Here is a 15,746-nt window from a genome sequence, read left to right as displayed (position 1 = left end):
AGAGACACAGTCCCTATCCTCATGAAGCTTAAACTCTGATGCACTTTTTTTTTTTAAGTAAGTGAGGTTGCTCTGAAACTAGATGGATGGGAGCCAGTATCTGAATTGAAACCTAAAGGATATTAACTGAGCAACCTAGGGAAGGAGAACGTGTTTTAGGGCAGACATCAGTCGGGTCAGGAGGTACCGAGAAAGGCTTTTCTTTAGAGCTCTGTGTGTGCCTGTTTCAGACACCAAAGGCTGAGACACCTAGAGTCACTGAGGGAACATTGTTAACACACATATACACACACAAACACACACACACAATTATCAGTAAAAATTAGGGCAAGGCTTGGAAGGGTTCCTGAAGCTTAAAACTGCCTTTGCTATTTTAGGAAAAAAAATTTTAGAAGTTGTGCTTCCTTTCATATTATTCTGGAGGGCAGAGTTTCAGATAGATGGTAGCACTAAATGAAGTTTCCTTTTTACTTCAGAAGTAAAAACAACAGATGAAAAATTTCTGAACTGCTGTATTCCTAATTTCCCCAAATCTCTCCTCCACAAAATTCATTTACAGCAATTCATTTCTTGTAATTAAGTTTCCTCTTTCACTGATCCATTTAGATCACTTTCCAAATGCTTTGCAAAGAAAAACTGCTCCCAATTCTCAGAATTCTCAGAAGCTCCCAATTCTTTTCAGAGCTTTCTCTCCAGGGCCCATGCTTTGGTTATTCCATCGAGCTATTCTACTCAATGGCCATCTATGAAAGGTAGATGGCTGTAAGATCATCTCATTTTTCTCTTACTTTGAGCCAAATGAGATGACCCAGCTTTCTGGGCCTGAGTGCTACTGGCCCAATGGTGGAGCCACATATCAGAGCTGGGTTGTTTTGTAAACACTCCGCAAGGTAAGCAAGTGAAGTGCTATTGACAATAGAAGGCAGCACTTTACTTCTTTGAAGGTCCCTGTTAGGTGAAAAGGAGGCATGAGATAAAACGGGTCTTTGATTATTAACCAGGGTTTCCAAAGCTTTAAGAATTATCTCGAGGGCGCCTGGGTGGCTCAGTTGGTTAAGCGACTGCCTTCGGCTCAGGTCATGATCCCAGGGTCCTGGGATCGAGTCCCACATCGGGCTCCCAGCTCAGCGGGGAGCCTGCTTCTCCGTCTGACCCTCTCCTCTCTCATGCTGTTTCTCTCTCGCTCGCTCTCTAATAAATAAATAAATAAAATCTTAAAAAAAAAAAAAAGAATTATCTCGAAATAAAACTAAACAAACCAAGTATCTTGGAGAATACATTCCCTTTTTTATTTTTTGGCATTCCCCACTTATTATTTCAGATCTCCTGGTCTAATATTATTCTACATTAAGCCCCTGATTTAAGTTTCATTTAAATCTCCTTCTTTTAAATACATATCTCTCCTCATTTAAATTCTCTAGAGTTTTAAGCAAAGAAGTAGGAGTTTAGTGTAAACTTTTCTTATTTGCATTAAGTAATTGGATAGCTTGCCTAAGCTTAATGAAACAAATACCAGGCAGCTCTGCCCTTATACCTCAAGCCCTAGCAACTTAGCTGTTTTTCTCAGTATATTCTCAATCAGGTGAGAGATTTAAGATACAACAGCAAAATGAATTTCTAAAAACCAGCCAAATCTCCTATAATGAATATTATTACATGTCCTTTTAAATGGAAAAAAAAAAAAAAAACCTCATATACATTCAGCTTTCATAGATATCTAAAATCCAGTCCTACATGTTTCTGTTTCTGTATAAAAACCAGCCAGTATTATTTTATTCCAAAGAACCTAAAGATTTCAAGAAAGTGGGAAGGGCATTTTAAAGATAGCTTTAGCTATGCATTTTTTACGTAGTCAACCTCATTATCCTCCATGAAGGAGGCATTACTATCCCCCCTCTTTCACTGGAGAAAGACTGAGATGTGCAAAAGCATATGGGAGCCATAAAATGACCTGGTCTGATTTCCAAAGCTCTGCTTCTTAAACCTCCTAAAGAGTGAACCCCTCTAACAGGAATTAGATCCCATTACATCGCTCACCTTTGTGGTCATATAAGGACAGTCCGTAAATCTGATATTATTTGTAATTATTTTTTTTAAAGCTCATTTTTTATTTGTTTCCACTATATCAAGTCAGAGTTTGCCAAAGTCAAAATTATTACCAGCCCTTTCCCAAAAGTGGTTTGGCTTTCAGGTGCCCTGTTTCTCTGAACCTGGACACTGCTCAAGTAGCTATTCACAAACACTCAGATTTATCTTCATGTAGGTTGACACATAAGTAATTCTATACAGTTCTAGCTTAGAAAATTACTTTATAATTTAATGTATAAAGCCATTATATTACTGAGGAAAGATGACAAGAACCTCAGATAATGGGTGAGAATGGGAAATGAAGATTGTTAGAGATAAAGTGACTTGATGAAATGATTTATTTACAACTGAATTGTGACCGTTTTACACAGACAATATCTGCAAATTATTGCAATGCACTTAGAAAGACTGTTTCAAACACTGGAAGAGAAAAATGAGTGACTACAACCTCAAAGGTCAATTCTAATGCTAATGATGAATTTTATTTTAATACTTTGTCAGAACATGCTGAACCAGCATTCAAAATACTGTTTACTATTCATTTTTTAAACAGAAAAGCTGAGCTGGGTAATTCAACAAATTATTAGACTATTAAAAATAATGATGGAAAAAGTATACAACTTTTTATTAGTAAGACTATAAAAATAAAAGTACACAGCAAGCTTAATACTTCTCTCCTCAAATTATTTCAAATACTGGAAGGAATGTTTGTGCACCGAAGTTCCAAAATACACACATAAAGATGAAGGTACATTAATATAGCCACATTATAGTCATGTATAATAGCTATGTGTTATATGTAACATTTATATGTATCTATATGTAATATCTCTATGTACAAGAGATAAAGAGTCAGTATTTAATAATGCTGACCTTTGGGCCAGGCACAGGTCTAGGTGCTTGTCAGGTGTAACTCACAACAATCCTATGGAATCGACTATTATATTTTGTATTAGGAAATGGAGACAGAGAGAAGTTATGTAAAAGCAAAGCATATGTAAGTGAAATAGTGCCTGGCTCTGGCAGGCATTCAATAAATATTTTTGAAAGAATGAATACAGAGTATGAGCGTAGTTTAATATTACAGAACATAGGTATTCTTTATATAATGGTAATTTAGCAATAAATGGCACTGTCTTGGAAAATTGAAGGACTGCAATCTAGAAAACCATATAGTAAATCAGTATTATTTAACCAGCATTATGACCTGGCTCTGAATATAACTGAGAGGACATATATTTTTGTCATCTATCATCTACATAAATATCATTTAAAATGACATTTAGAATTTAACAATCAAGGTTTCCTTCCTTTGCACAAAAACATTTTCTAAAAAGTGATTTTAGCTTACATTAAAATTTAGTCATAGTCTGGACATTTTCCTGCATAGCTTCAAAATGATGCTGGAGGGAAAACTCAGCCCATAACTGGAAGCCCACAACTTTTATTGGGGATTACCCATAGCCATAATCCTAACCGGTTTTCATCCGCCCACCCCCCACCCCCAGATGATTGCCTCCCATCCCATATCACATATTATTTCATACCTAGAATCCCTATTTCAATTCTCACTTAGGGAAAAAGTTCTACCCATCCTAGTTTTCTGATACCATTTTCTTACCAAATACATTCTCCTACTGCAGTGGAAAATACGTTTATATTTGAAAAGAATTCTGATTTTTTTTTTTTTTTAAGAATTCTGATTATATTCTCAAGTTAATGTCACCATATCCATGGTTCATGCACCTCCCTGTCCCTTGGAAATTCACAATTAAATTCCCTAGGAGGAACTTACAGGACACCCTGAAGCACCTCTGCCTTCCCTCTCCTAGAAGGACCTAAAGCCACTTCTTTATCTAGCCTAAGCTGAATATGTAGAAGCATCTTAAACCAAAATAATCAACTTTTTATTTTAAAGAATACATCAATAATCACAATATTCAAAATACAACTGGACAATGGTCAGAGTACGGAGGTAGAGACACCATTAAATTGTGGGTATCAGTAAGGCTTGAAAACCAACTGTTTCATAGAAGGAAGAGGAGGAAATGACCTTGCATGACCTGTTACAAGTCTAGAAAGTATCTATAGCTCTGTTACTTGTTTAGAAAGTTGTTACTTGTCTAGAAATCTACACCCTGCCCCCCCAACATTCCTTTTGAGGGTACTGCAGGTGTTTATGTACTAAGATGCTGGAGAAGGACAACCACAGAGTCGGCTGAGGGGAAGGGGATGAGGAAACAAATGTAGGCATCGCTAGATCAAATCCCTCTCATCAGCCCATATGGGACATAGCTTGAGCCGGGGACATGTGACAATGTGAGCTGCCTTCCTCCTGAAGACCTCCCTGGTTCAGTGACCTAAGACACAGGGGGAGGCTCTTGTAAAGAGGACTCAGCTATGAAAAACTGACAGCATCTCCCTATCCTTAAGAATACGAAACAGGCATCAAGTCTTTTACAGTGATTTGCATGTATGCTTCTTCTTCATAAAAGCACACCTTACTAGAACACACTTTTTTGAAATTATGTCCTTGTCAAGTTGGTAAGTCTGGGAAAACTTTTGGCCAGAGAGAGAGACATTACCATTCTCCATTCTAAGACTTGCAGAGGAAAAAGAATCAATACTTGTTTTCTATTTCAAAGAACTTTCAAGCTTGAACCAAACTACAACCTCTCACCCTCCACCGGCATTATGCTTCTGGAATGTACAGATACACACACCACTAACTCAATCCATCTCTTGTATGGGAGATACTTTAATGTTAGAGCTTAGCGGATTCCTCCATCAAGCCCAGAGTAAATATTTTTAAGGAAAGAATGATTACACAAAGTCCTTTATTTTTCTATTTCAAATCAAGTAGTCTTTGAATTTCGAACTGGTTTTGATTCATATACCAAGCTGCTAATTTGATTGACACATAAAGGTTAATGAGTGTTGTTTTTGTAAGCTGTGCTTGTTATCACTATATAATCGTGTTTCTTTATTCTGGTTAGTCCTTATAATCCTGAATTGTACCTTTTCTCATATTTTGTTTGGTATAGTTTTGCCAACCCATTAATTTTTAACAACCTTCATTTATTAAGGTTAAAACAGATTACTTTAAGTGTCCGTCATATACTACATAGCTCCTGGGTGGGTGGGTGTGTCTGTGTGTTAACATAATCTGGCAGCCTTGATTTTTAATGGACAATGTGGCCAGCCACAATTATTAAGAGTATAATAACTAATACACGTACCTTTATTTCTTCCATTTTATATTATGTTTACTATTAATTTTACTTTGTTATCTTTTTTCCCCCCTTCCTTATTTTCCCAGTTATATCAAGTTAATATATATTCTCTTCCCCTCTCAAAAAGATCTACAATGTATTTTTCTATGCCATTAGTGGTCATTCATTTCCCCTCACAGACACATATTCCCCCTGCTATTGTTTAAAAACACAATTCCTACTATTTTCTCAACCATTACCCTATGCAAATTCAGTAAGATGAAATCATTTGAATACACTGACTTTTCCCCACAACCCAACTCTTAGCTAAGAGTTCGGTGCTATCAAATTAACACAATTCTTGGGCTTTCTCTTCAAGGATTTCTCCCCAATTTCAAGAATCCATATGAATAGTACCTTTATTAGACGTTCCTGTCTACCATTCAGGCACACAGCAAAGACCGCTGCTCATGGGTGCTTCCTCTCCTCTCCACCTTTCCCTATATTGAGATCTGTTGTAATGAATTTGTAATTTGGTTAGAATTCTCTTTTTAAATATTTTCTTAAGATGGTCTATTACATCAAATATTTCTCGATGACTCTCAACTTCACACCCCTCTTCTATCCTCTGCTTTTGTGACGTGAGAGCTGGGAGTCTCGAAACCACACTTCTGCTCTGCAGTTGGGTCCCTCTTGGGCACTGTCAATAAAGGGTGACAGAGGGAGACTGCAAGGCTGGAGAGAGAAAAAAAGGCACTCACCTGTTTGGTGTCTACACTTTTCAGCATCACTCAGGCCTCACTATTTAATCCAGTTTGCCCAAACTTGCAAAATCAACCTCACTGCACCCCACTCTGGAGACACCAGCCCTACCTACCAAGGATGTTCCTCAAAATTTGAGTCCCAGACACACTGGCCTCTCCTCCAAGCTCAGAGACAGACAGCAGGGACACCAGCCAGGAGGCACTGCCTCCTCTGAGGCTGAACAGCAGTCCACAAAACCCCTCCTGCAGGTTCAATGTTTTATCAACTGCCACTGCTTCCTGCCAGAGCTACCTCTGGGGCACCTGCAAGCTGCACTGTCCAATACAGTCAGTAAAAGCCAGAGAAATGTAGCTATTGCAAACTGAGATGTACTGTCAGTATAAAGGGCACACTTGGTTTTTTAATACTTAGTATGAAAACAAGAAGGTGGTATATATCATTAATAAATTCAATGTTAAAATGATGATATTTTGCAGGCGCCTGGGTGGCTCAGCCGGTTAAGCGTCTGCCTTCAGCTCAGGTCATGATCCCAGGATCCCAGGCTCCCTGCTCGGCGGGAAGCCTGCTTCTCCCTCTCCCACTCCCGCTGCTTCTGTTCCCTCTCTCGCTGTCTCTGTCAAATAAATAAATAAAATCTTAAAAAAAAAAAATGATATTTTGGATATACTGGGGGAAATAATATATCTTAGAATTATTTTCACCTATTTCTTTGTACTTTTTTTTACCTGATTACTAGACCAATTTTAATTAACAGAAATATAACGTGAGCCATCTATGTAAACAGCACTGCCTTAGGGCTCTTCTGTGTTGTGGGTTTTTTCCTGCCTTTTCAGCTCTTAAATTCTTCATTAACAATTCTTATGTTAAATTCTCTCTGTAAAAGCAACTGATGAGTTTTGTCTCCTCAATGGATTCCGGCTGCTAGCCAGAATAATATTTCCAGAATAATAAATTCTCAAAATCCTTGCATGCCCATAGGTCCTTTTTTCACCTGACAGGTAAATGAGAGCTCAATACAGAATTCAGGAGTTTCAGACTTTTTTTCTCAGGAATGCCAAGCGTCATTCCACCTTCTAGCTTACAGGTTGGCGGAAGAAAAACCTAAACCAGACTGATCCCATTTCCTTTATAAATTAGTGGTTCCTTCTGTCAGGAAGCTTATAGGATTTTCTCTTTATCCCTAGAGTTGAAAAATTTTAGCGTCTATGAGTCGGTGTGCATCTGCTCTCATCAACCCTCCTAAACAGAGAGGCCCTTCAATGTGCAGACTCCAGCCTATCTTCAGCTCAGGGAAATGTTTCATACCATTTAATTACCATTGCTCTTCTATCTCTTCCATTTATCTCCATCTACAGTTTAGTCCCTTTCATCAATTATAACATGCATGGAGTTATCTTCCCCATCCTTCAATACCTATAAAATCAAGATGCACCTTAAAATCAATGTTATCTTACAATCAAGTGGCAATAGTTACCAATGCCACAAACATCAAAAGCACCATTGAAATATTCCAACAGTTCTTGCTGGAAGCACGTTCTCTGAGTGCTCCTCTCATTTGTCTTTCTGTCTGGCTGCAGTGTCCAGCAAGTGCCTTCTTTTCATCTGCCCACTCACCAGGGCATAGGCCCAGCTGCCGGGCTGTGTTCAGCAGACGTACCTGTTCCAAGGTGGGAGACTAGGCAGTCTCCGCCCTGGGGCCCAGTGGTAGATCACCAGCTGAGAAGTTTTCAGCCCCCTGTCAAGGGAACCAGGAGAAGGTCTCTCTGTTTCCATCTCTCTCCCAAACCAGCTGACAGGGACATGGAAACCAAAAAGTTCTCTGAGAAGCATTCTCAGACTGATGGGGGCCAATTCTGGTGATCCTTGCGCTCTGCCAAACCTAGCCTACTGGCTCACGCCCATCCGTCACATGCTCTTCTAACCAGCGGCAGCTGGGAATGAGACTGAAATTGAAATGGGAGGACAGTGGAGATGCTTTAGATGCTTTCAAGCCTCCAACTCCCTAAAAATCCTCTCCACTTTTAACATTTCTCTTGTATTTTTATTCTTTTTTAACGCTAAAGGGTTTGTTAAAGCATTTTAGGGCAGAGTTAACGGATTAAAAGTGCTGGATGAAACAATCCAGGGCACTGTAAATTAATTCTTATGGAAATAATCTCCCTATATCGCCTTTTCGCTATAAGCTGCATTTTCCTAAAAAGAAACCTTGGGGTATAACACAGCTCCCCTGTACTATAAACACAATTAAGTCTTCATACATATAATGTGTATATTTTATATATGTATATATATATATATACATATATATATAATATGTAATATATGCATGGTGAAAACTATTAACATCTACACAATCAAATAAGAGCAATTTCACATAAGGACAGAACAGCATGGCCCAGTTTTGCAGCTAATACTGATCAAGCATAATTGAAGGACAAGTCTTAGGGAATCAAGGAATAGATAGAATGCCTATATCGCAGAGCACTGCATTAATTAAATATTGCACAGTACTAAGTTCAAGATTAAATTCCATGGCAAGCACCTATTCTATAATCCTGGTGAAATGCGCAGCCAATTGCCACAAAGGTCAGCCTGAGAGAACAGTGACATCCTCTTTGGAAAGCTGAAGAGCCTAATGAAGTTGTATGTGAAGCAGAAAGACAACCCCCCCACCCTCCACCAAAGGAGTATATGCTGCAAGACCAATTCTGTTCTCAAAAAAACGAATGGAAATCCACCACAACAAAAGGATAAACAGCCTCTTAAGAATCAAATTTTATATCACTGAGCACAGCCACAATTGTTATTATTAGCTGGTTAAACACAGGCCTTAGAAAAGAATATTCATCAGTCTCACATGTGAACAAAGATGCCCCTATATTTTTCACCTCAACTGCTCTGTAACCTCAAAAGAAATATCAAGAGCTGAAGGGGCCGTGTCCCTTAGCCCAAGCTCATCTTTCTGTTACAAGTCACCTGGGTCTGCACAATGAGTACAACAGACAACATCAGCACCCACCATGCTGGCTCCACAGTGCATTCTCCCTAGATAACAGCAACCAATTTGCACGCCTCTCTGACACTATTCACCAGCTACAAACTCATTCTTGGGCAGATGTTTTATTTCTAGCATTCCCTATAAAATCATGCTAAAGAAAAACGCATTGATCTGAAAGCCACACTAAACAGTATACTGGATTTCATCTAATTTTCACCCTTAAACAGAACATGAGAGAGCAGAAAGATGTATCACAAGAGCCAAAAATGTAAAATTCTGTATGACTTTATCTACTCTCATTCTAGGGTTCATGTTCATTCCCTCACTTGATATTTTCCATCTCTGACTCAAAAGTAAAATCACAGACATACTTTAAGAAATAGGAATTATTAACCATTCAGAATTCACATCAAAGATAACAATGAAAGAAACAAATGGAGCTGCCTGAAATGAAAATGCATTAAAAAGTTTTTGTTTTTTTATTTTTTTATTTTTTGCAAATTCAATCTGTGGACCCTAGTGTAGGAACAAGGAATCAACCTGCAGGAGATGGAGCAGGACATCCAGGCCTTGCTGGTAAGGAGTCTACCAGAACACAATTCCAATTCAATCTAACAAAAGGTATTCAGACCCACGTGGTCCTTTCACTCTCTAGTCCATTTCATTTGTTATTTTGCATACTGAAGATTTTCACATACAACTTACACCATTTAAATGAAAAAAATATGCATAATATTCAATAATATTATAATAGCTACCATTTAGGGAGTACCTCCTTGTGCCAGGTATTTTAACAGGTGTTTTACATACATTATTTCATTTAATCCTCACAAAAATTCCACAGAGTAGTAGTTATTCACCTTTCAGAGCTAAAGAAACCGAAGCAGAGAGAAATTAAATGCATTGCTCAAAATCACATAAGAAAGGACGTGGTAAGATTTCTATTCTAGATTTCTGACTCTAAAAACCATGTGCTCGTCACTATACTACATGATCTTGGTTGTGGGAACCAAAATGCTTAAAGCCCCCCAAAGTAAAATGTCCGGTGTTCCGATTCAATTACATTAACATACACTTCTAGTCTTTCTTCCCTCCCCTGACAAAGCCCTCCATCTTCTGTCATTTGGCCATAATCAACTGCAAAAGCAACCACAGGTAGTGATATTATATGGCAACAAGTGGCTAACAGATGATCCAGAATGTGCTTCCACTTTCTCCCCCCACCCACAGATGCCCGAGATTGAGAAATCCTGCTGTATATAGCACTATTCCAGAAGGTATAATCTGTATATAAAATGACATTAAGTGAGAAAGCATAAACTAAAGATTACAGCCACGTTGATTAGGACTACAAAATACTATGTATACATTGATTATGACTACAAAATACTATGTATAACAGAACACAGAAATTCAGAGGCCTCTGTTAGGTCTTTCTCTCTTCAGAGCTACCAAGACTGCAAAGGTAATACATTAACATTTCAGTTACCATAAGTAGCTACGCGGTCCCTCAAATTTAGTAGTTATAGCGGTGGTGATCCTTCCAAACCCCTTCACTGATCTGCAACATAATTCTAAGTGAGAAAAGGAACTGCATCGTTGCAGTGAGAACGAGTATACTCAGGCTTTTGAGCCGGACCATTTACTCCCGGGCAGCCTATCCAGAAGAAAAACACTGTGGGTGGTAATCAAAGCAAGGGGAAGGAATTGCAAGATTAACTACAGTTAAAAACATCCTGGGCACACTGCCTACGTGTTATACACAAATGTTTAATAACGTAAAAACTTCAAAATGATTAGGTAAACCACATCTACTTATACAAATAAAACTATTTCCACAATGTTAACAACCATTTCTAAATTTTGGCTTATATTATTGGCCTGAGGAACTAAGGCTTTTTAATTATGCAATATTAGTCACTGACATAGTGCTCCAATCCCACGCAGCACGAACCATGTTAGCTAAACTAACAAAATGAATAATTTAACTCTCAGCCAGCAGGAATTCACTATGCCACCTTCATTATTTACTTCACAATACCCGTTTCTATCCTTTTTGAAATAACAGCTGTAGGTGTTCAAGATGAGCCCATGGGCTACAAGGTTTCTGATCCACATATCACAGGAAAATTAATCCATCCCCTGTCTAAAAATATTTAAGTCATCAAGAATGTTTTAAAATCAACCTACACTCTCTTACTGAGCTCCCTCATTAAATTCTAACCCATTAAATGTCAATAACCCTAACGTGTAATATAATCAATGTAATCGTACTTCAGATAAAGCTTATAAAATGTGGTGTTGCCACTGCACAAAAAAACAATGTATCTCATCAATTGTATATTTTCACACCTTTTACTACTTGGCGTTTCCTTATTGCACCAGAAAAAGGATTTTTCTTTTCTTTTTTTTAAGAAGGAAGAATTTTAAACCCAAAAATGCCTCTATCATTTTCCTTCATGGGAAGAATTTTATGGCTTCTCACTGTAACTAACAGGGTTGTGAAAAGCAGAAAGAAACCAGATGCGTTCACAGCAATCCAGAACAAATTTGGTCACAGAAACCAAGGCTTGAACTCGATCACTCTCTTACACTCTGCCGAATATCAAAAGCGTCCCAGTTACTCCACAGTTCACAGGAGGCGTATCTAGCTTCAATTCTGCAATGACGCTAGCATTCATGGAGATTTGAAAAATGGTCCCTGAATTAGATACTTCAGTTTTATAAGCAGCTAGAATTGTACTAACTCATATTCAAGTCCTAGTTAGAATAATTTTAAAGATAAATAAATACTGTCAAGGAAGAAAAATTTCAGGGAGAACTATAAATTTCATTAAGATATATAGCAGATGTTACGTGGAAGATGAATATTCATTCCATCTGGATCCCACTGCCATCCATTTTATCTTTACAGTGATTTCCAAATATCCCAACTCAAAATGCTTACATTGTACAAAAATTCAACTGCAACACGTTTGTGGTGCAAACAGTTTGTCACTTTTTTGCTTAGTTCAACATGACTAAGTTTGTTAATATATTTTGACAGACTTGCATAACATCCTAAAATGTTTTGAACAATGCAGTTTAGGCCGCAATGCAATATTAATGAGTGAATAATGTTCTTGAATATAAGGTTTAATATTTAATGATTCAGAGTGCTGCCTGGATTTGATGCAGAAGAAAAATGTGATTTAGAATCACTGCATTTATCAGGGGACCTGAGAAAAAGACTACAGACTCCAGGCAAACCTTTAACCTAAACTTTGAGCTGGGGTCTCAGGTGTGAAATTGATGCTTCACCAACTGAATTTCTAGCGCTTATCAGTATTCACAACATCACGCCGTTTATCAAGTGTCATTCATCAGAATTTTTAAATTACTAGGAGCTCACGTCTGAGCCAAGAGGTGGAGAAAGGAGGGTTATCATAAAGGTAACATTGGGGAGTCCGCATTCAAATACATTTAAGAATCAAATCTGCCAATTGCATCAACATATCAATTTGATTATTCCTCTTTTTAAAAATGTGTGAAACTATAAAGTATTAACTTTAGATCAAATAACCTATCTCCTTATCTTCTATAAAGGTTAAGTGCCTAATCTAAAGGTTCACACAGTGAAGTTGGTTCAGTGTCAATCTAATGCACACATTATTGGACTTATTTGCAAACAATCCTACGTCTTAAAACTAATATATGAAGAGCAACAAGAACGAGATTTATCTAAATCAGTGAAGTAATGCCCAAAACCACAGAACTGTGAAGAAAGGACTGTAAACTACTAACTGGAATGTTAATATTACTGTGCTTTTAAAATAAAACACTATTCAAAGGATGAAAATAAGGCCCAGTTTCCAGTATTTATCTGCATTCACAGTTCCTAACAGCCATGTCAATAATCACTAAAACATCAGAATTAGAACATCTGACTTTAAAACTCTACTCTGCCATACTGAATTTATCAATATAACTTCTCTGAGCTGGTGGTTTTTCTCGTAAGAAGTTGGAAATAGTAACACCTTATGTCAAATGATTGTTGTAGAATCAAATTAAATAAACACTGTTAAGCACTAGGTCATACTCAAAGCATTACACCAATGTGAGTAAACACAGAAAAATCTATGTAACATTTACTGAGCAACTACAATGAACCAGGAAGGGTCTGCACAAAACCCTTCACTTGGATTATCACTGTGGTTGTTAGAATAAAAAGAGCAGACAATGGCAATTTCTATGCTGCTTCATTTAGCTTCTAGAAAAAAAGGAAAAAATAAACAAAAAATAACAGGAGAATGGAGGGAAAAAGAGACAAAAAGCACAAAATGGCAGATAATTCTAAATATATTAGCCATCATATGTATAATTTGGACTGAACTTGCTAGTTAAGTCACAGATCAATAGACTGGATTATAAAAATCCACCTACATACTGTTTATAGGAGATACAGCAAAATCATTAAAATACAAAAAGACTTAAAATAAAAAGATGGAAAAAATGTAATTAGCAAACACCAAAAGAAAGCTGGTGCAGCTATACTAATACTGACAAAATAGACTTCAAGAGTGTCATTAGGGATAAAGATCACTACATGATGATAACAAAAGATTCAATTAAATAGGAATAGATATAATGTTCAACCCATATGCATTTAGTAACATAGCCTCAAACTATGTAAAGCAAAAACTGTCAGAAATACAGACAAAACTGACAAATCCACTATCACAGATTTAACACAGCTCTTAAAAAAACTAGTGGATGACACAGTATAAAAGAAAAAAACATAGTAAGATTATAGATTTGAACACAATTTTTATCTAATGTACATGTATAGAACCCTACACCTAACAGTTAAGAGAATGCATATTCATTTCAAGCGTACAATGAACAGTTACATATATTGACCATAAAAAAGCAGCAGAATGAACACAAATATATGGGCAAAATATTTTCTAACATCTGTATTTCCATTAATGTCATTTTTTGATAGTTTACAAAGTATCTTTTCAACTTGGAGAAAAGAAAAATTATCAAGTGATAATGCTCTACTATTCAATTTGATATAACATGTTTTAATCATTAAAGTATTTATTGAACATTTATTATGTGCTTCGAATAGTGTACCAAAAAAAAAACAAAAAAAGAATAGCATACAAAACAATATGTTAAAAAAAATCAGTAACTCTACTATCAACTACAGTATCATTCCTTCATTTATATCATAACATTTATATAATGCTATTAATTCTATTCCATTTTTACCAGATCAGCAATTATATCAACAATTATTTCAAAAAGAGATAAACAGAAACAAAACTGCCTTAAAATGTCTACTGTAGAAAACGTGAAAAGTTTGCCAATGACAGGTAATAGTCTTCATTCACTATAAAATCTTAATTACCACCATAATCAGTGACAGTCAATTTTTTTTCTGTTAAACCATTTCAAAGAACTGATGCTACAAATTCAATGAAAATTAATTAATTCCTCCTAAGCACTGGTCCTGATGCTCCTGCAGGTAATGATGGTGTCTCTTTAAGGAAACATAGATTCAGTAATTAGACTTCCCTCAAGTTATAACTGAGGGAAGACATAACTGAGACAAAAAGGTCGATAGATATTCACTTGGCACTTTTTACCCACCTTAATCCAAAAATCTATATTAAATTACAGTAGCTTTTATGAATATTCTCTTTTAAATTATTTTTTTTTTAAGATTTTATTTATTTATTTGACAGAGAGAGAGAGACAGTGAGAGAGGGAACACAAGCAGGGGGAGTGGGAGAGGGAGAAGCAGGCTTCCTGCCGAGCAGGGAGCCCGATGCGGGGCTCGATCCCAGGACCCTGGGATCATGACCTGAGCCGAAGGCAGACGCTTAACGACTGAGCCACCCAGGCACCCGAATATTCTCTTTTAAAAAGTACGTAAGAGGGCTGAGCAGGAGGTGCCATCATGGGAGTCGGCATCCCCACAACAAGCACCGAAAGGTTCGGCGCAAGGAGCCCAAGAGTCAGGACATCTACCTGAGACTGTTGGTCAAGCTGTACAGATTTCTGGCCAGACGAACCAACTCTACCTTTAACCAAGTCGTGCTGAAGAGGTTGTTCATGAGTCGCACCAACCGGCCACCTCTGTCCCTTTCCCGGATGATCCGGAAGATGAAGCTGCCTGGCCGGGAAAACGAAACAGCTGTGGTCGTAGGGACCATAACTGACGACACGCATGTCCAGGAGGTGCCCAAACTGAAGGTGTGCACACTGCGTGTGAGCAGCCGTGCCCGGAGCCGCGTCCTCAAGGCTGGAGGCAAGATCCCCCCCTTCGACCAGTTGGCCCTAGACTCCCCCAAGGGCTGTGGCACCGTCTTGCTCTCTGGTCCACGCAAGGGCCGAGAGGTGTACAGGCATTTTGGCAAGGCCCCGGGAACCCCGCACAGCCACACCAAACCCTACGTGAGATCCAAGGGCCGGAAGTTCGAGCACGCCAGAGGCCGCAGGGCCAGCCGCAGCTGCAAAAACTAACCCCAGGTCCTTCCTTGTTATTAAAGGTTTTGAATGCTAAACAAAACAAAACAAAAGTACTTAAGAGCAGCACAAGTATGCTTAGAAAAATGGCAGGAAGAACGCACAAGAAATTGTTAATGACGGTTACCACTGGGGAAAGGGAACGGGTCCCGGGCTGAGTTTTTTTC

At 37.9% G+C, this 15,746-nt stretch overlaps 2 protein-coding genes across 6 annotated transcripts in view; one reads left to right on the top strand and one right to left on the bottom strand.

Annotated features, from left to right (window-relative positions):
- The window catches only part of CHCHD3 (coiled-coil-helix-coiled-coil-helix domain containing 3), a 274,616-nt gene that overhangs the window by 177,533 nt on the left and 81,337 nt on the right, over window positions 1-15,746 (bottom strand). The window lies entirely within an intron of this gene.
- LOC123836044 (large ribosomal subunit protein eL18-like) lies at window positions 9,613-15,606 on the top strand. The gene is made up of 3 exons (XM_045865165.2): window positions 9,613-9,639; window positions 12,669-12,796; window positions 15,000-15,606. The coding sequence occupies exons 1-3, from the start codon at window positions 9,613-9,615 to the stop codon at window positions 15,574-15,576; spliced, it is 732 nt and encodes a 243-aa protein (XP_045721121.1). The 3' UTR covers window positions 15,577-15,606.

This window comes from Mirounga angustirostris, unplaced genomic scaffold, assembly GCF_029215605.1.
Source record: "Mirounga angustirostris isolate CCGP_5_RB_7025 unplaced genomic scaffold, mMirAng1.0.hap1 SCAF_12, whole genome shotgun sequence".
Taxonomy (NCBI): domain Eukaryota; kingdom Metazoa; phylum Chordata; class Mammalia; order Carnivora; family Phocidae; genus Mirounga; species Mirounga angustirostris.
The sequence above is the reverse complement of the archived record's forward strand: the minus strand, read 5'-3'. Positions and strand labels throughout refer to the sequence as shown.

What these genes read in the sequence shown, in the direction of transcription:
- LOC123836044 (XM_045865165.2), top strand. Translation starts at nt 9,613, where the DNA reads ATGGAGCAGGACATCCAGGCCTTGCTG. An exon ending in AGGACATCCAGGCCTTGCTG is followed by an intron (nt 9,640 to 12,668) that starts GTAAGGAGTCTA and finishes CCTAATCTAAAG; the next exon opens with GTTCACACAGTGAAGTTGGT. An exon ending in GATTTATCTAAATCAGTGAA is followed by an intron (nt 12,797 to 14,999) that starts GTAATGCCCAAA and finishes AGGGCTGAGCAG; the next exon opens with GAGGTGCCATCATGGGAGTC.